Raw genomic sequence first — 19,103 nt, 5'->3', positions numbered from 1 at the left:
AACCAACATGAAAAGAGCAAGCTGCTCACAGTTTGATAGGAAGCCTGGCCTGGTATCCTAGAATCTCAAGGTGTCGTAAACTGGAGGTCTTCTGTCCCAAGTGCACATGGGTTGGGGGCGGGCATGACTGGCTTGATCCATCAGTCCTGCAGCAACTAACTATATTGTTGGAGAGTTGGGCAGTCTAAATGTGCTAGAAAGCTTTGCTTCTAATGTGGATGCGAAATATAGATGTGGTCTGTAGGAATCTGATTTCCTTTAACTTGACATGGTCACTACCTAGGTACTACTTAGCCTTGCAGTGGCAGGACATTGACAGTGCCCTCCTCCCCATTTTACTTGTGGCAAGTTTACGAAGTGGTTTTGGGTATGGGCCTATTAATTGTGAGAGCTTTGTCCCCAGAGATTTTTAGGAACTTAGGTAAATGATTGTCTAGGACAGGAGCAGGCAAAATGTGGTCTGTAGGCTAGATTCAGCATGTGGAACTATTTTTTTTTTTGGTCCAGCCCGTGGCAGGTCCCTTGACTTTGCCAGGTGGTGCTGGGGTACCCCGCATCTCATGCAAGCCTACAGCTCACCCTGGGGTGCCTGCGTGGCAGCCATCAGCCCCACCAGCTTGGCATGGGGCAAAGCGCGAGCCCCATTGAGGGCTCCAGTCCTCATGAAGACCGCATGCAACTGGGCAGGGAGCTGTATGTGGTCTGCCCCTGCACTGCTCTGCCCCATGCTAAGCTGGTGAGTTTAGGGGGTTGCCAGCATCCTGGGGTGAGCTATGGGATGGGGTGCCCCAGCTCCACCCACTTCTCGCCCAGTCCCAGCATCGTCTTGCCTGCTGCAAGTGGTGAGGTATGGAGATGCTGCTGGGTCCGCTCCCCTCCCTCTCCTGCCTGCAGGCTGCATGCCCCAGGCCAGGGGAGGGAAGGGAGGCTAAATTCCATGAGCCTCCTCTGCCAGGCTCACAGCCTTCCTTGCCCCTTCATGGGTACTGCAGCCCCTTAGCAAGGCCCAGTAGCAGCTTCCAGCTCTGCCCCAGGCCCCCAGTCACCACCCCAAGATCCAGGTCCTGGACACAGCTCCAGGGAGCTGTGGGCTGGTGAGGAGCTGTGTCCAGGGTCTGGGCTGGGATCATGGGGGAGGGTAGTCTCAATCTGCTTCTTGGGAGTGTGCAGGCAGTGGATCATGGCTCTAGCCCAGACCTGGCCCTGCACTGTCACTGTCTGGTGATCCCATCCTCCCCCACCTCTCCTGCTCCTGAACACCAGGAATTTTGGTGAGTTGCAGCATAGGGAAGGCAGAGGGGGAAAGGTGCTGACATGGTCTGTGACAGCTACCACAGCAGCTTATGTGACCCTCAGGCCCAAATAATTGCCTGGCCCTGCTCTAATTAGCAAGGGATGATCCTGCCTTAAACAGGGGGCTGGACTAAATGTGAATTCCTAACAGTCTTTTCAGTATTACTGTTCTATAAGCATGACTAAAACAAGGTCTAGTTTTCCCCTTTGTGGGTGAACGGAATTGCAGACTCAAGCCCCAGAACCCTCGTTGCTGAAATACAAGTGTAGAATTTGAGGGTTTGGGCTTATTTCCATCATTTTATTTAAAGTTTTTGTACAAAAAATGTATTTGAATACCACCATGGAAACCAGTAACAGAACAGATTAAGTGACTTCCTATTTTTCCCCATGTTATGAGATTTAAAGATAACAACAGAAGCCCAAGAGAGAAACAATTGTGCCTACTCCAAGCCCAGCACCAAAGCATTTAATTTTCTGCCCATGCCTCTCTTCCTCCTTCAGAGAGACCAGAGTCTGAGCCTCATCTCACACCCCCACTTCTGTACTCTTGCTTTGTTCACACTACAAAAAATATATCTTTCCTTTTGGTCAATCACTTCTGTTCTATACTGATTAGCTCTGCCCAGCAGTCATGTGGTGGACTAGACCTGGCTGGTTGCTTACGGGTAGAGGCTACCATCTTGCACCAGAGACCAAGGTGCTAAGTACCTGCAAGTTTCACTGACTTCTATCCATCACATCATACCCCTGTAGCTAGCTGCTGCTTTCCTAATAGGGGTAGCACCAATGCCATGCAGCTCTGACCCCACTTGTAGCAGGTAGTGAGGCTTTCCAGCACAGCTGAGGAGGGATGCATATACAACCAATAGCTTGTGTTGGAAGAGAGCAGGTCCTACATAGCTACACCTCTCCCACCCTTTTGGATGCTAAGCCAGACCTCCAGCTCACCACTTCTTATGCAGCAGAAGTCAGCTGCCTTGTTTTCAACATTTCATGCCATGCTGTTCTAGTCAATGTTTCCTTTATAAAAAATAAGATCTAGACAGTCCCACAGCTAAAAAAAAAAAAAAAATACCTGCTGAAGGCTGTCATGATCTCCATGAGGGCCAGTCAAGATCACAGTTTAAGAACTCCATAGTGCCATGGCCACTTAGTGCTTCTGCTTAGGCAAAGCTTGTCCTAGAAACCAAGTCACTATCTAGACTCTCAACTACCCGTAAGGTCAGTGTCATTTTCCAGGCTCATGCCCAGAAGTACATTTGGCTTCCTTGTGATGGAGGAGGAGGTTGAGAGTCTTCCCCCTTGCCCCTTTTAAATAGGAAGTCACAAAACCATGCTGACTCCCGTGACTTGTTGGGTGCAGTCCCCTTAGCAAAACCTATGAGTTTTGGTGACGTCCTTCTGCTGAAGCTGAAAGGAATTGGCGTGCGCTGTTCGATTCAGGCTGCTGCCAGGAAAAGGCAGGCTGCAGGGAGGCTGCTGCCTGCTCCAGCCTCATGGAGTTGGGCAGAACAGCCCTGCTGGGATGGTGCTGGGGAGAGGGGGAAGGTGGGCAGTGAACGGTTTGTGGGACAGCACAGAAGCAAAGAAAGCAGAAAGTGCATTTAAATAGAGAACAATCCAGTGTCTCACAGATCCAGTAAGCCTGATGGAGAAGGTACAGAAGAAATGTTCCCTTCCCCATTCCCAGTTGTTTCAGAACCCCTCACACACTAGAGACCCCCTCTCCTTGCTGACCTGCCTTGGCAGGTGTGTACAGAACCTTCCAGCTGCTCCTGCCCTGTTAGTGAGCTTGTGCAGCAGTGCGCTCCCCAGGTCTGCCCGCTGGGACCAGGGCTGCATGGACAGAAAGGTTCTGTGATGGGCTGGGGTGAAAAAGTGGGGAATCAAAACAGCAGCTGTGGTAAAAGCAAACAGTTCAAAGAAAATCAGATTGTGGTAGAGAAGAGCACAAAAGGAGTGGCCAGTAACACCTGGGAGAGCGAGCGCTGCAAGGAAGGGGGAGAAATCAATGCCTCAAGTCTGGTCACATTGGTAGCAAGTGGTCATCCCGCTCTTCAGACTCCTCACCCAGTTGGTCATCCCCCACACCACGGTATGCAGCTGGGGCATTTCGAGGCTTGGACCGGCAGACAAAATCGCAGCCATCCTGTAAAGATAGGTTATTGCATGGAGGCCAGATAGCACATCTATCTCGTGGGACTGAACAAGCCAGCCCATTCCCTGCTTCTGCTTATGGGCTGTGCCCAGCCTTGAAGCCCCTGAGCAACTGGGAAGCTCCAGAACTCTCAACTCTGGGCCCATCTACACATGCGCTTTAAGTGTACAGTAGTGTAAGTCTACTGCACATTAAAGCATTGCATAAAAAAACCCATGCTAATATGCTAGTACACAGTAGAATAGTTACTGCACATTAAGCATCACCTGAAAAGTATGTACTTGCATGCATTCATTTAGTTCCTCATTGGAGATACTAAATTTAATGCACATTAGGAAAAGTACATTAATGCACATGTAGATACACACACACATGGGTGCACAGGGGGATCTTTCAGCCCAGCTAGCTTGGGGGTACAACAATGCTGCACTAAGATAGCTATAGCAGTCATTTTCTGTTTCCTAAGGCAGCTGCCAGATAATTTTGAGGCAGCCAAGAGGAATTCTCTACATTGGAACAGCCATGGTTTTACACTTCATGTCTCTCCCTGTGAGAAATGCCATAGGCCCTCAGATGACCGATTTCTGCAGCTGCAGGCTGGAATGACCTGGATCTGCTTCAAGGTGGGCCAGCACTAGGAAACATCCACTGCTGCTTCTCTCCCTGCTGCCCAGGCTGGATCCTATAACTTTGCAGGCTGTAGGTTACCAAATGCTGCCAAAGGACCATTAGTACAGCTTCTAGCGTGCAAGTCAGTTGCTAGACACCAACACTGAAGAAGAAACCTGGACTGAGGAGAATGTTCCCCAAAACTCATCACCACTCCCCCAACTGTACAAGAGTCCTTCTTGGAAGGAATCTTATCCCACAAGAGTCATCTTGAGCCTCAAACTTGCGAGGCCTAATGTAAGTCTCAAGTCCCCAGGGGCTTCCCCTTCTTTCCAGTTTACAGTCGGGCTGGACTGAGCATCTATGATGACTTTCACTCACCGCCACCAGGTTGCCTAGATCCTGCCAGAAGGCAAAGTGAGGGAACTGCTCCATGCCCTTTGCTCCCACCACCAGACGCTGGTAGAGGAATCCCCCCACAATGTAGACAGCAATCACCGATGAAAATCTGGGGAAGAGCATTGCAAATAAAAATGTGAAGGGAAACCAATGTGAACCTGGCCCAGCAATCTCATATTAGGCCTTAGAGCCAACAGCTCAGCCTCAGTCAGAAGAGAGAGCCCTATACAGGGTACAGGCAGAAAACATTCCAGGCAATTGATCTGCCCCAGCTACCCCCTCTTGCAGGGTGGCAAGCAGGTTCTACCATGTAACACGTATAAATAAAATGACCATACGTTCTGGATTGGCCAGAACAGTCCCAGATTTCAGAGACAGTCTCAGTGTCCCAGCCATTGGAGAAAACTGAAGCAGAAGTTTTGGATTGGTGGGAACCCACCTGCACATGCCTGACTAGGAAGCTGGGCAATCTGGGACTTTTGCTTCAACTTCCTCCAGAGAGCCCAATCACTGAGCTGCTCCCTGGTCTGCGTTCTGATGGGCAGTAAGCAGAGTACATTGCCCAATAGAGTAGGGGGTGGTCCATCTGTCCCAGCCTCACTCGTGAAAGCTGCACACAGAGGGGTACACACACTGCCCTTCCCAGCCCTGCTCCATAGTGTCCACCTTCATCCCTCCCAGTCCCAGATTTCCCTCAAATTATTATGGTTACCATGGTCACCCTACTTATAAAGCTGTTGCAGAACCACAGGTGAAAGGCCTTACAGACAGGCAGCAGTGATGAGCCAATGGTCTGTTCTGATAGGGCATTTGAGATGTTCCCAATCAACACCAGAGGCTTGGAACTGGTTCCCTCCAAATGAAAGGCCCCAGCAGCAACTCACGTAATGAGCAGAATAGAGCCAATGCTGAGGTGAGAGTCTTCAGGTGGGCAGGCCACACTGCTGTCCATCTCAAAGAGGTAGAAACATTCCTGCTCCTTGTTCCGCTCCTCCCATGCCATAGTGAAGCTGTCCTGCATGTGGCAGAGAAGGAGACCAGTCTAGAGAAATACACCCCTGTCCCCTTCCCAATGGTCCCACCCATCCACAGAGAGAGGCACAGAGAACCTATGCCCACCTCCCCAAGGGCTCATGCCACAACTAACCCCAATCTCAGCCCTTCATACTAAAACCCCAATGTAGCTGGCTGCCTGCTAAGCCAATCAAAAGGTAACACCCTCTACTGGTGCACAGGCCCATTGCTCAGTGGTGAGGACCAAAGAACCCATCCCCAGTGCTCCCTTGGTTTCCCACACGCAGCAGCCATTCCCCAGCTCCCAAAGGCCACTCACATTCCGGGCCTTCCGGTTGCATGAGATCATTATCAAGGCCTTTCTCTTCTCATAGAGACAGTGAGAACCATAGGAGTCACCTCCCTTGTAAATCAGCAAGATCCAGTCACCTATGGAGAGAAACAATGGTCAAGCTGCAGGCTGGGGCAAGGGGCTCTAGGAAAGTCAGGCTCAGGGCAAAGTGGGAGCTCAAGCGGATTCTTACTGCCGTTGATGATTTGGGTCTCGTTGATTCTCCCGATCACCGTCTTCTTTTGGGTCTTACCATTGGTCTGCACAACGCCCGATTCAGCCAGAGCGCTGCTGACCTCCCTGCACACCCGGAATTCGTAGGTGTAGTTCTCTGTACCCGAAACCACATCCGTGTGAAACCTGCAGTGGAGGCAGGTGCCAGAGACTCTATTTAATCCCACTCTGGGTCACATGCTCCCAAGCACTCCTCCATGCTAGAGCCTCTCCCTCAGGGCCAGTCAGACCCTGCATAAGTCAGAGGTGTGGGCCTACCCGCCTCAGAGAGGACACCTCACTCCCCACCCCTCCATCAACAGGATCATTGAGAGGGGAAACCCCGTTGGCACCACAGCAGGGAGGGCATGGACATACCTCCTGCCTGGACATACCTCCCTGGATGTGGAGAAAGGCAGTGTCTTGTCACTGCAACCCATTCAGACCCTCAGAGGGATGGCCAAAACTGCCCAGGAGGGTGCTTGTGAGTGCAGACTATGCCAGTGGTTCTGTGCTAGGGGCTGCTTCCTGCCAATTAACAGGCTGGGATCCTCCAGGCTCATTTCACCCAAGCTGTCAGGGGCCAAGTGAAGCCAGTACCCTAGAGACACCCCACTGCCATCCCCTGCAAGCCAGTCAGCACTCTAGAGCTGAAACTGGATTGGACAAGACCCACGCCCAGGCCCTACAGCAAGCCAGCAGGTACCTGCACCCTACCTTGCGCCCATCAGGGGCCCCAACTTCTTCAGCAGGTCCTTCTCCGTCTTTGATTCTTTGTCCTTGTCCCCAACCAGATCACAGCTCTTTTCCCCTCCCTGCTCTGCTGCCATAACCATGGCCATAGCCAGCAGGAGGAGCAGCACAGCCCGGGCATGGCAAAAAGGTGACATCCTGCATGCACGCCAGTGCAGGGGCAAATAGAAAGGCCAAGGATTAGCCCTTTACAACACTCCTCCACATCCCAACACAGAGACAGTGCTTAGCTGCTTCCCAGTCCTGGCTGAATGAGGGAGCAGGGCCCAGAACACCTTAGAGACCTCAAGAGACATAACTCCCAGCTCCAGCCCAGTCAAACAGCCAATGCAACATAGGCTGTGCTAGGCTGAACAACGATGGAAATTGGGTTCAGCTCCAGAATAAGTCTTTGACTGCTGTACCCCTAAGGGGCATCTGTCAGCACACACAACCCTCCTAGCATTCCCATCCACTGTCTCTGCCGTACTTGGGGGGAGGGGAGGGGGGGGGGGGGGGGGGGAAGCAGGACAGAAACCAGGGGTGAGAGGGGAGGGTTGGAGTGACTAGGGTTAGTCAGGCTTGATCTGTTTCAAGTTCCTTAACCCTAATAATGGTATCATTATCATTATTACAGCTACTACCACCACTAGGTTGCCCTTCCCCAAGCTTCCTTTTGCTGAGAATCTGAAAGCCCTCTGCATGTACTACATCTGGTCAGCCCAGAACAGTCCTATTTCACTGGTGGGGAAAATGAAGCACAGAGGTATCTGGGAATAAGACTGACTACAGAATCAGTGGCAGAGCTAGTTGTAAAACCCAGAAGCCCTGGTTTCTACTGCTGTGCCTCAGTCATAAAATCATGCCTTCCATTCAGCTAAGGGAAGCAGTCACTCATCCTCCCAACTACAACTCCCAGTAAAAGTTCAGACACTTATAAAAACTAATTCGCAGACACAAAACTTTTTACACAGAGAAGGCGGGGGCTGGAAGCCTATGAGCGTTCCCAGTATTCAAAGTATTGCTAGGTCTGTTGCTAAAGCTGGTAGCTGTCTCTTGGCTGCTTACTGCACTGTGCAGGGCAGGCAAATGAAAGGGAACAGTAACTGTCATTTTACAGATGGGGAAGTGAGGCACAGGCAGCTTGTGACTTGCCACCTACCAGGACACAAGAACAAGAACTCATTCATAGCCTTGTGTTCAGTCCTGTGCCCAGAGCGCGCCTCTCCCAGCCTTCTGCTGGGCTCCTCTGCAGCTCTTTTACAACCTGCTTTCATCAGAGTGGAAATGGCACAACAGCACCACTGGTCCCCAGCTCTCTGGGATCTTTCACGCCCTGCAGACTACATGCGAACGAACCGCCCTCCCCTGCTGAAATGAGGCCACCTCACGTGAAGGGCATTAGAGAACTTGGCCCTGCTGCTGTGCAGAAACCGCAGGGCCAGGGCGGCACTCTGCATGTCACCTGGCCCAGGGGAGGCCAACCTGCTGCTGCTGCGCCCATGCCAGCAGCGACAGGGGCAGCCCCCGGGGGGAGGGGACCAGAGAGGCCGGGAACTAGAAAGTAAAGCAGAAGAAGAGAAGCGGAGCGGCCCTCAGTCGGGGCCCAACTCGCCTAGCCCGACCCCTGCCTGAGGCAGGGCCCATCCAAGCCGCCCCTACACGGCCTGACGCGCGGCAACCACGCCGCTGGCAACGCTGGGGCAACAGGCAGACCCCCCGCCCCGGCCCCGAGCGCGGGGCAGGCCCTGGGGCCCGGCGCCGCAGCAAGGCCCCGGCTGCGGGCGGCCGAGGAGGGCGGGACCCGCCACGTGCGGCGACACGAGGGGAAAGAAGCGCCTTCCAGCGACTGCCCGGACTCACCTGGCTGCTGCCGCAGGCCGAGCCCCAGCTCCCAGGGGCGGCACCAAGCCCAGGCCCGCCCCGGCCGCGCGGTGCGCCCCGCCCCGCCGCCGGCTACTGCCGGCCCGCCATGGGCGGCTGAGGGCGCCGCGCAGGCAAGAGCGCGGGGGGGGTAAACAGGCCGCTGCAGCCCCGCGAACCGGAAGCAGAAAGGGATCAAAGGGCGGGCGCTGAAGGCAAGCGCAGTGAGCCGGAGTCAGGCCCCGCCCCCTTGAGGCTGCCCCCCAATAGGAGGGCAGGCCACACAGCCTTGCCCCGCCCTGTTTCCGTCACTTCCGTCCAAGGAGACTCTGGAGGCGAAGGGAAAGGTGTGTCCCTGTGCCCCAGGGCTCCGCAGCCAATGAGCGAGAAGGATCCTAGCCCCCGTTTCGCCATCCCCCCCCCCGCTTCTCCCCGCAGCCTCATCCAGTGGGCTTTGCTAATCGCCGGGAAACCCCGCCTCTCATTTTAACCTCAGACCAATGACCAGTCGCGTCTCCAACATGGGCAGCGTGGCTGCCGAATCAGAGAGCGCTCTTAAGGAGAGACCCGCCCGCCCTCCCGGCTCACCCAATGGCCATGGAGAAGCGCGGGGAGGCCCCGCCCCCCCCGCAGGCTCCTCTGTGCCCAATGGCAGGAGAGGGCCGTTGACTCAACTTGCCCGCGCCTAGCGGGGGCGGATCACGAGACTCATGCGCCGCTTCCCTGTCATGGGATTCCCCTTCCCCCCTCCAGTCACCCTGCCCACGGGGGGCGCGGGGCATGCTGGGAGTTATAGCCTGCAGTGCCCTCCCCCCGCAGTGCCCCACGCGTGCTCGTGGGGTCGGCGGGCGTGAGGGATGTTGCAGGAGAACAGGGAGCAGATAGCCCCCAGCTCTGTGGACAGGTGCCTTCCCCTGTGTTACCAGTTCAGGACAACTCTGCACCACCCCTGGTGCTGTGCAGGCCTGTTGCAGTAGTGGCCCCACTATGGTCCGCTTTCCCCCCTGCATTCACCTAGTGAGATGTGTGCACACCTCCTAGGACTAATGTTTCTTGGCACCCTTGACAGGATCTCACGGCACCCTGGCTGAGGTTGGATTATAGTTGGGCTCTTCACATCCTTTCAGGGCCTGACACTGGTCCAGATCCCAGCACCCGGCTTTCGGACTTGGGGCATTATGCTGTAAGGGTATGTAGTCAGCGTGCTGCCCCTTGGTCTCCAGTCAAGAGTATCTTCAATCGGGGTGGATAGGACCACATGAATCATCCAGTCCACCCTCCTGCGGAGGTGCAGGTGTTGCTATTTGTAAGCTGGCCCAGACAGATGACCTTTCAGCCTCGTCTGGAAAGTTAGCAAATGAGAACGCACAGCTTCCCTGGGCAGCTTGTTAATCATCCTGCTGTTCTTACAGTTCGGACATTTTTCTTCAGATTTGCTTTAAAGCTGCTTTTCTGTAGTTTAAGCCCACTGCCTTGTGTCCTGCCTCCCTGATTGTGAATTATAACATTCCTACATGGCCCGGGAGTGCTGTCCTTGAAGCCCTGCCTCTGCCTTGCTGCTTGCAGCTGTGGTCAACAGAGGAGCACAAGTTAGAGCTTCTTTTGCCTAACAGAGAGGGGCAGCTGGTAGAGATGGTCTCTGTCAAGGTAGTCCCTGGGAGGGCACTGGACCTTGCTCTCCCATTTAATCTGAAATTAGCTGGATACACTGTAAAAGATGTCCTTTTGAGGGATGTCTGGGGGATGGCTGAGACTGCTGCCTAGATGATGGAGGATCGGAAAGGAGCTCCCACGGTGGTCTAAGCTTCCGCTGAATTGAGCATTTGATTGCAGCTGATGTATTGTATTGCTGATGCATGTTAAGGCACCAAGACCTGTGCATAGGCACTTTTATTTTTAAATATATAATTATGGTCACATCTGCATTCTTTGTGCCAGCAACTTAGAGATTTGCCATTGCACTCTCTTCTGTCCCAACTGAGATCTTGGCCTCTTTCTCATCATGTAATGTGTAGCTAACTCATGGAACCCACTTCCACAGGATGCTGCAGAGGCTGGTAATTTAACCAGGTTCAAAAGGGGATTGGACAAATTCATGAAATGTAGGTCCTCCAATGGGTTTTAAACACTTGGTAATAGGATTGCAGCTTCACAACTTGGACTTTCTGGACCTTAGAATGCCGAACGCTGTAGGGGCAAGGGATGGATCAGTCTGAACAGGTCCTGGATTCAGGCCCTTTTTCTCTGCATTCACCCCCTGCCCTTGTGAAAGACAAGGTACTGGGCTGGATCTGGATGGACTTCTTGTCTAACCCACAACAGCATTTCACGCCCTCTCTAACGTTTCCTCTTAGATGTTTTGCCGTCACCTTAAGCTCAGTATGGCCAGAACAGCACACTCAGGGCTAAGTTCCGTTTCACTTACACATGCCTATGTGGCACTTAAGCACAGATGAGATTTTATTTCAACATGCAGAGCTGCACGTGTCCTGCACTTCCTTTGTGAGTGAACTCAGGAGGCTGTGCTCTGGCTGAGTAAGGCCTGAATTGGAATAGGGTCACCTGGCTACGCACACAACACTAGGTATGCACTGGAGCTTTAGCTGACTTGAAACCACAACTAGTTTGATGCCATGGGGAAGGGCAAAGGCTGGAACCCAAGCCTCCTGCTCCCATTTTGGTGGGGGTGGGGTGGAGCAGGGAATGATGCCCATCTCAGCAAGCCATGCTCCAGCTTCCTTGCTTGCCTCCCATCTCTTCTCATTTGGCCTGTAAATCAGCTTAAAGAGGAGGATTAGCAAGGAACTTCAACAATGCCTATGGTCTAGTGACTGGTGCAGGTTGCTGGAAAGTAGGAAATGCAGCTTCTAAACCCTCTTTGCCTTGGGGGGAGCTCAAATCTGGATTTTGCGCTCCCTGAGCAAGGAGCTAGTAGTTAGGATTATTGAGCTAAAAAGGTAGGAGGGACCTTATCCTCCTCCACTTTATATCAGGCAGCTACACACACATCTGGGTGATCGTGTTCCACAGGAGGAAATTAAATTAAAAAAAACATGTATGAGTGCCAAGAATCACATCCAAAATGGTCAAGTCATGTAAACATCACCTGTGCGTACAGAGGTGGAATAGGATTTGGCCACTGATGTCTTTTTTTTCCCCACAAGTCCTCTCTCTCTATTTTTCACTCACTACTGTCTGCACTGGTGTCCTTCCTCTCGCTCAGGCTGTTCAACCAGCCCGTTCTCTTTAACCCTCTCTCTACATCCTTATGCTGTGATTATATCTAAATCTTGCCAGTTCTTGCTGTAGAATACTTTTAAAGATGCAGCCGTTCTCTTGCATCCACCCACATAAAACTCATCATCATTTCACATGGTTAGCACAACTTTCCCCTTTTTGGCACTGGCCACTCACTTCTTATGCCACTTATATTCATTTAAAGCTAACATAATTGTGGTGATTTTGACTGGCCTCCACGGCTTCTCCCTTCTTTACCACATCAAACAGGTCTGGTTTGTTTTGGGGGTGTTGGTCTAAGGACATAGACAGACAAGGTTCTTTGGATAGACGTGATGTCTTTTATTAGACCAATTAAATATTTGGAAAATTTGTTCTTTGCAAGCTTTTGGGTACAAAAGGGTGTTTGTACCTGAAAGCTTGCAAAGAACAATTTTTCCAGCTGTTTAGTTGGTCTAATAAGAGACATCACGTCTACCCAAAGAACCTTGTCTGCCTGGTTTGTTTTCACTTCTAAGGACCCTGAAGGCCCTTCCTTTTACTCTGCCTGTCCTGTCTTTTGTTTTTGAGAAGTAACACCTGTCTCAGCTTTGCTAGCAAACCTAGAATCATAGAAAAGCAAGTCTGGAAGGGACCTCCAGAGATCATGTAATCTAACCCCCTGCCTGAGACAGGATCATCCCTATCCAAAGCAACCTGTACAGATCCATTGTCTAACCTATTAGCAAAACTACAGTCAACCCTGACAACCACAGACATAACAGCCTAACCTGCCACAGGTAGAGCAGGAAGACAACCGTGGCCACCGTCCTGCTGCTGAAGAAGTTGTTAAAATACACTTGAGAGATTCACTGCCAGCCTTCACTGTCCTGTCCCTTATGCTGGGAAAGAGCCCCCCTGTAAAAATCTCCAAAGCCTTCTCCTTGTCCTCTGCAATCCCTGCTTATAATCAGAAGCAGAGCAATTGCCTAAGGCCCCAGGTTCTGCAGTTAGAGCAGCCACTGACCAGGACAGTATTGCTGCAAGTCATCTATAGACTTGGCAGATGTCACCTGCTCTGACACATGCTAATTAGCATGATTAATTGAGTCTGCTCAATTAATTAAGTCTGCTGGAGCACACTAATTAGCACACTCAGCAGCCTCTTCATCATGTGTATTTATCATCTCTGTACTTAAAAATGACTGGGGGTGCTTTAACTAAAGTGTGTAAAACAAACTTTAGTTAAAGCGCCCTCGTGGTCATTTTGGAGTGCCGAATGCTGAATACACATGATCCTGTGAGCACTTTAATTAGAGTGGCTCTAATTAAATTAGACCAACCCCTTACCCCCCACCCTGGAGCACATATAATGATGTGCCCAGTGTACAAGCATGCAGATGGAGGGATTCATTTCTTAGCTTCTCTCCTGGGGCTCTCAAAATTTCTGTCTGTAGCCCTGCTGTGAATTGATTTTTCCTGGGATGTATGGAAGCACTTGATGATGACTAGGTAACTATTTAAATACCGACTGTTGCTTCTTTGCACTCCCTCTGTCTGTATTCACACATCTGTCTCACGCCTAGAATGTCAGTTTTGCATGTGTTTGTATTATTGCATGGAGTTGGAGCCTCCAAAATGCTGCATTAATAAAAAAACTTTATGCTTATCTGTTTCATCCTCCCTCAGCAACTAGCTTTAAATTCCGACCTCAGCAAGCTGGAAAATGAAATTGATCCCACTTCTAACCCCTGAACCTCTCATCACAGAATTCACTTACATGGGAAGTGGAAGCTCCTGGTTTGCATTTTTTTTTTCTTTTGCTTTTTTTTTTTTCAAGCCGTCTCAGGTTTCCTGTTTCACAGGCTTTGAACATTTTCGTTCATCAGCCTGATTCAAACTCCTTGCGATACACGCGCTTCTTGGCATGGAAGGAAACAAGACAGAAACCTCTGCTGCTGAAAGGAGCGAAGAAATAATTTATACCTCTGTCAAGTTTTCCCAGCCCCCACCAATCCATGCCAATGATGGACTGAAACATAAAGGTAAGGGGAACTCTGGGACTAAAGGATTTGCAGTAAGTACTTGCAGGACTTGTGACAAGTCCTGCTTACAGTTGGTGACTGATTGAAACTTTGAGGCTTTGTGTCTTGAGACTTGAAATTTTGGTTCTTCTTTTAAAAAATGCTGAGCTCTCACAAGGTTTAGTAGAAGTCAGCGGGAGCTGTGAATGCAAAACTCCTCTGAAAGTCCAGGCTCCCATGCACATCTTGAGGAGGACACTCAACAACCAAACCACTCTGACCAGTTTTTTTCATAATTTGAATGCGTGAAACCTTATGCCTGTGTGGACTAGAGAAGATGAGGCTCTAGAAAAATTAAAGGCATGTGTGAATCATAGTTGAGAGATAGGAACAACCTATTACATCCACTGCTTTCCTGGGATCAGTGCAGCTCCCTGTGCTCTCTTTCTTCATTATTATCTTTGGTCTGATTTTAAATGACTCCATGGCCTAAGCTTCCCCTGCCATCTCCTGAGAGGCAATTCCACACCCCAGTACATCTTGCCAGCACAAAGATTTTTCTAGTATTCACCTTACATTTTCCCTTTCATGATTTCATCTCCACTTCTCCTGGTAACCTTCCCTCCATGTACAGCCCTTAAAATTCCTTTCCTCCTTCCTCTTTACACCTGTTGGATTTGTGCAGGCTACTGTGAAGTCTCTCCTTAGTTGTTGCTTTGACAGAGACAGAATTTAGCTGTTTAATCTCTCCATATAAATCACTTAATCATTTTTATTGCTGTACTATGAACTCCCTATAGCTTATTAATAGCCAGTAATGAGGTGCCCAGCACTAAGTAGGTTCTCCTCACATTCACATGGAAGTGGACTTTCACTTCCCTGTCCTGTTATGGGATTCTTCTGTGCTTGCCATTCAAAAATAACCTTGCAGGTTCTTATGGTGGTTCATGCTGCCTGTTGAAATGCTGATAGGTTTGAACGAAGCTGCCTCTGCTTAACTTCAAGTACCTATCTGCCAGCTGGGCTGCACTCACTTGGAAGGAGACCTTCCTGAGAAGGAGAACTTTGTTGTTGTACAACACCCCTTGCCTAGCATTATATGGTGTCTGTTTGCTTTCCATTTTGCTCCTTCAAAGGTGGTCCCTCCCATAATGATCCTGTCTAGGCACCTTTCTCGAGTGAAGCTCTTAGTACATGCTTATGGTGGGTGCTTAAGTGAGGGACAGAGCTGGATTTCAGGCCAAGGGGGAAGGTGGGTAGCAAGAGTGGGCACCCGTAGTGGGGAGGGTGGGAGTCTGGGCTGGTTTCCAGCAGCGGTGGGAGCGATTGTTGTCCATCCAGCGGAGCTGGGTTGACTTCTGGTAGTGGAGAATCAGGTTGGTTGTCAGTTCATATGTAATCTGCCTTTCTGGCTGTAAGAGCTTTCACTTGCAGCCCATGACCTGGCTATAAAGATCCCTAGCAAATGGCTGTCTTCCAGGGACCAGGCCCCTGAGAACTAGCTTAGAGAACTAAGTTAAGCAGAGGCAGTCAATTACTCTGGACATTTCTGGACATACTCTGCACAACTGAGTCCTCTCCCCACAGGTCGCTGGGCAGGGGCCACAGGGAAGCAGGTTTCCATTTTCTCTGGGATGTGGAGTTCTGCCCACCAATTCAGCCCTAGAGGACATGCCTCACACTTCTGATCTCCTGGGATGGAAAAAGCCTCCCTCCTGCTTGTCCCTCTCTGTGCTTCCATTGTGGGGCTGTCCAGACAAGGTGGATGGGTGAATGTTACAGCCATAAAAATGCTCTAAGCCATATCTTGTTATTGTATGTACTTGTCCCCATTGTCCAACTCAACCCTTACCCTAATTCCAGGTCTGAGAGATCCTTCACGTGAGGCCACTAAAGTGAGTAGATTTTTGTGCTGGGGGCGAGTTTGGCTCGAAAGCAGCTGTGGGTTCTCAGTATCCCTGAAAACCCAGCCCCCAGGGATCTCAAATTGGGCTCTTGAAGTCAGAGGCCACTTTTGAAAATGTTGGCCTATGCATTTTACCTACAGTCAAAGCCAGCAAGTGCTAGAGCCAGGTCCCTTGAAGCCTCATTTTTTCCTACTCGAACCTCCATGAGATACGCATCCTTTCCCAGTGACACTGAAAACATCTTCTGGGATCTATCTGGGACACAAGATGGCACACTTCTGATCCTCACCAAGACAGTAATGACAAAGTGCTAGCAATTTCCAGCTGCAGAACAGAACCTGTCATCATAGAAATAAAAGAGCTAACAATATTATTGGTTCACTACCTATGAATCACTGCAACTCAGCAGAGTTTAAGCCAGTCTTAATTTAAATTAAAGCTGCCTTTACATGTGCTCAGGGATGGGTGTGGAAGGTGGTGAGACATTTTAATTAGAAGAGTTCCAAGACAGCCAGTCTAATTAAAATGGCTCATCATCATGTGCATTAACACCTCCACCCCTCCACCCTTTCCCTGCATTTCAAAATGCCCACGGTGATGCTGTAACTAAAGCTCATTCAACGAGATTGAATTGAAGTGGCCTTGAGGCCATTTTCAAATGGGGAGAGGGATACATGTGATGGTGAGGTGACACTGGAGCATTCACATTAGAATGAGGAGCAGATTCAATTAACTGAGTCTGCTCAGACACGTTCTAATTAGAAAGTGCCTATAGGCACCCAAAATGTACATTGTAATTCAAGTTACAACCCTTCCCTCTGGGGCAATTTGCAGTTTCACAGGTCACTGGTGGGAAATATTTTCTGATTTATCAAGTCTATGATTCATAGAATCAGAGAAAAGTAGGGCTGAAAGGACCTTCAGAGGTCATCTAGTCCAACCAACCCCATGCCAGAGGCAAGATCATCTCTATCCAAACTGTCCTATACAGAGTCTTCCTCTTTTTTCAGTTACATTTCTGCTTCTCCTATTCATGCTCTCTTTTCTCACCAGCACCTTCTGTCGTCACCTAAGAATAGCAGAGATGCTTGATGTTGAATACGCTGCTCAGTTACGGTGCTGCCTGGGGCTGTAATTGCTTGTTAACTAAATACACTTGGAGTCCAATGTCTGGACTCTGTTTTCCTTCTTAGTCACATGGAGCCCACCAGAGTTTCAGTTCAATTGGTATGCATGGGAATAGTGTGCTAGCATGGCTTTTCTGCTATTTTATTTTCCAGAAATTAAGCTTTTTAAAATTTCTTTTTTAAAGAAAGACATTTCTCACTGTTCTGGCTGTAGAAATACACTCGCTCTCATTTTCAAGGTGAACAATTGCAGCGATCTCTGCCTTTGTTTGCAGAAGCTGAAACAATAGATGTGCAATGTCCTGTTCAAGGCAGTGGGACCCAACTTTGACATTTAGAGTATTAACCTTTTTTTTCTAAGTGTGTAGGAAAGGAGGGGGAGGACCACATTACAAAGACCTGTGCAATCTTCTGTTGATTTTTGACACCACATAGGGCTTGTGGGGAGACAGTTCCATTGCTTTCCCTTTTCTTCAGCCAGGAAGGCACCAAACCAAAATAGCCCAGCAATCCCCAGGGAGGCATCTGAGCCTTCCCAAAGGAAACCCCATCCTGAACAAGCCCAGTTGTCTATGAATCTCACCCAGGCACAAGGAGCCCCTCAGAGTCCATGGGGATGCCTGGGCCTCTGGCAGGGAAAACTGACTCCAAGAACATGTATGGACATATTTTGAACATCCCCAGTCTACTGGAAATGGCATCTTGGGCCCAGCACTGGGAAGAGTCCTACCACTGTTGTTATTTCTGTTCAGTTGGTGTTTCATTTGTTCCCCCTGGATCCTAAGCCTGTACCTCATGTTACAGTATTAGGCCTGCTTAATTCTTCATACTCTGACAAAGGAAAAGGGTTCAGAAGGTGCATGTGGTCATGGTGGGGGATGGACAGGCCCAGTAGATTCTTGGATCACGGTAGATGAGCTTTGTGTTAATTTGTCTGTTTGTGAATTATAGTTGTTTTATTGTACATGTGCTCAAAGCCCAGGGAGATGCCACAGCCAAGTGACTGAATCCATCAGGTACATTTACTTTAGTCTTTATGGCCATTTTTACACGAGCCCCGGGAGACCCCAGGGGGGGAGGGATGCTCTGAGAGCCGCTCTAATTAAAGCGCCTGCAGCATCTTGTGTGTCAGTGTCCTCACATTTCGAAATGGCGACTGAGGTGCTTTAACTAAAGCTCATCAAATTAACTTTAGTTAAAGCACCCCCGCTGCCATTTTGAAGCATGGGAATGCTGATACATAAGATGAGGAGGCTGGCTGGAGTGCACTAATTAGTACAGTCCAGCAGACTGGATTAACTGTGTCTGCTCTGATGTACTGTAATTACAGCACATTGGAGCAGCCTCCATACATGTCTACAGGCACCCTATTAGATTAGATTGTCACATCCTCCTGTTTCAGAAGAAAAGGCCACGTTATCAGGTTTCTAAAGCTGATTGAGATCTATACCTATCAGACAAAAGATAGAATGGAGAAAAACAAAAACAGCCAACTCGTCAGAACTGTTTGATCAGAATTGAATGTCATGTCTTGGAAGATAATTATCTCCTTCTTGAGTTATTTGCTATTTACAAGCAAGAAAATGAGTCAGCCCTGCCATGCATACCTAACTTGAGGGCCAGGGGATTTTTCAGGTCTTCAGGCTGACTCCACTTTCCTGGGGGGCTGCACTGGTGCAACTGATGCTGTGTCTGAAGGCAACAGAAACAAAAGTAACATCAAGTAGACATGAGGTGGCCAGGCCATGGCACACATGGCACAAGCAACCTGTCTGTGGGACATGTGGCAGACTAGGGAAGGGAACAGGCAGCACAGCAGCAGACAGGGCAGGAAGCAGAAAAAAGCACGAAAAAGAGCATGAAGGGGATTGAAGTGATACTTGGGGAGGGCACAGGACTTAATTTGTGGCATGTCTGCTAAAGAGGTATAGTCTACCTACTGAGGTAGACTCTAGGAAGAGCCAAGGTAAAGCTGATCCAAACAACAGGAGGCTTGAGGTCTCAGATTTCCACATTATCCTGATATTCCTACTTATTTAAGTTGAAAAGTATTTGATCCCAACTGTTTTTAAATAACCAAGAAAAAAGAAGGTGGAGAGATAGAGGCAAGAGATCTGCCAGCTTTAGGAAGTGCTGCAAAAACTTCCTCTTTGAGAACGTCTGCCCATTATAAGGGACGCTTGCAGCACTGACACTTCTGTCCCAGAAGCACCA

At 49.8% G+C, this 19,103-nt stretch overlaps 1 protein-coding gene across 1 annotated transcript; it reads right to left on the bottom strand.

Moving 5' to 3' along the window:
* Positions 1 to 1,573: 1,573 nt before the first annotated feature.
* M6PR (mannose-6-phosphate receptor, cation dependent) lies at positions 1,574 to 8,767 on the bottom strand. The gene is made up of 7 exons (XM_006270596.4): positions 8,616 to 8,767; positions 6,738 to 6,911; positions 6,001 to 6,167; positions 5,796 to 5,905; positions 5,347 to 5,477; positions 4,445 to 4,571; positions 1,574 to 3,445 (listed from the first exon to the last, which is right to left on the bottom strand). Exons 2-7 carry the CDS (start codon positions 6,908 to 6,910, stop codon positions 3,323 to 3,325), a joined length of 831 nt encoding a protein of 276 aa, XP_006270658.1. The 5' UTR covers position 6,911; positions 8,616 to 8,767; the 3' UTR covers positions 1,574 to 3,322.
* Between the last annotated feature and the right edge of the window lie 10,336 nt (positions 8,768 to 19,103).

Source organism: Alligator mississippiensis, chromosome 4, assembly GCF_030867095.1.
Source record: "Alligator mississippiensis isolate rAllMis1 chromosome 4, rAllMis1, whole genome shotgun sequence".
NCBI lineage: Eukaryota > Metazoa > Chordata > Crocodylia > Alligatoridae > Alligator > Alligator mississippiensis.
Note: the sequence above shows the minus strand (reverse complement) of the source record. Positions and strands in the feature narration are given on the sequence as shown.

Excerpts from the sequence above, each read along its gene's own strand:
- M6PR (XM_006270596.4), bottom strand. The coding sequence starts at position 6,910 with ATGTCACCTTTTTGCCATGCCCGGGCTGTGCTGCTCCTCCTGCTGGCT. Across the intron at positions 5,906-6,000 it reads GACCCAAATCATCAACGGCA|GTGACTGGATCTTGCTGATT; the intron begins GTAAGAATCCGC and ends TTCTCTCCATAG. Across the intron at positions 3,446-4,444 it reads ATCTAGGCAACCTGGTGGCG|GATGGCTGCGATTTTGTCTG; the intron begins GTGAGTGAAAGT and ends CTATCTTTACAG.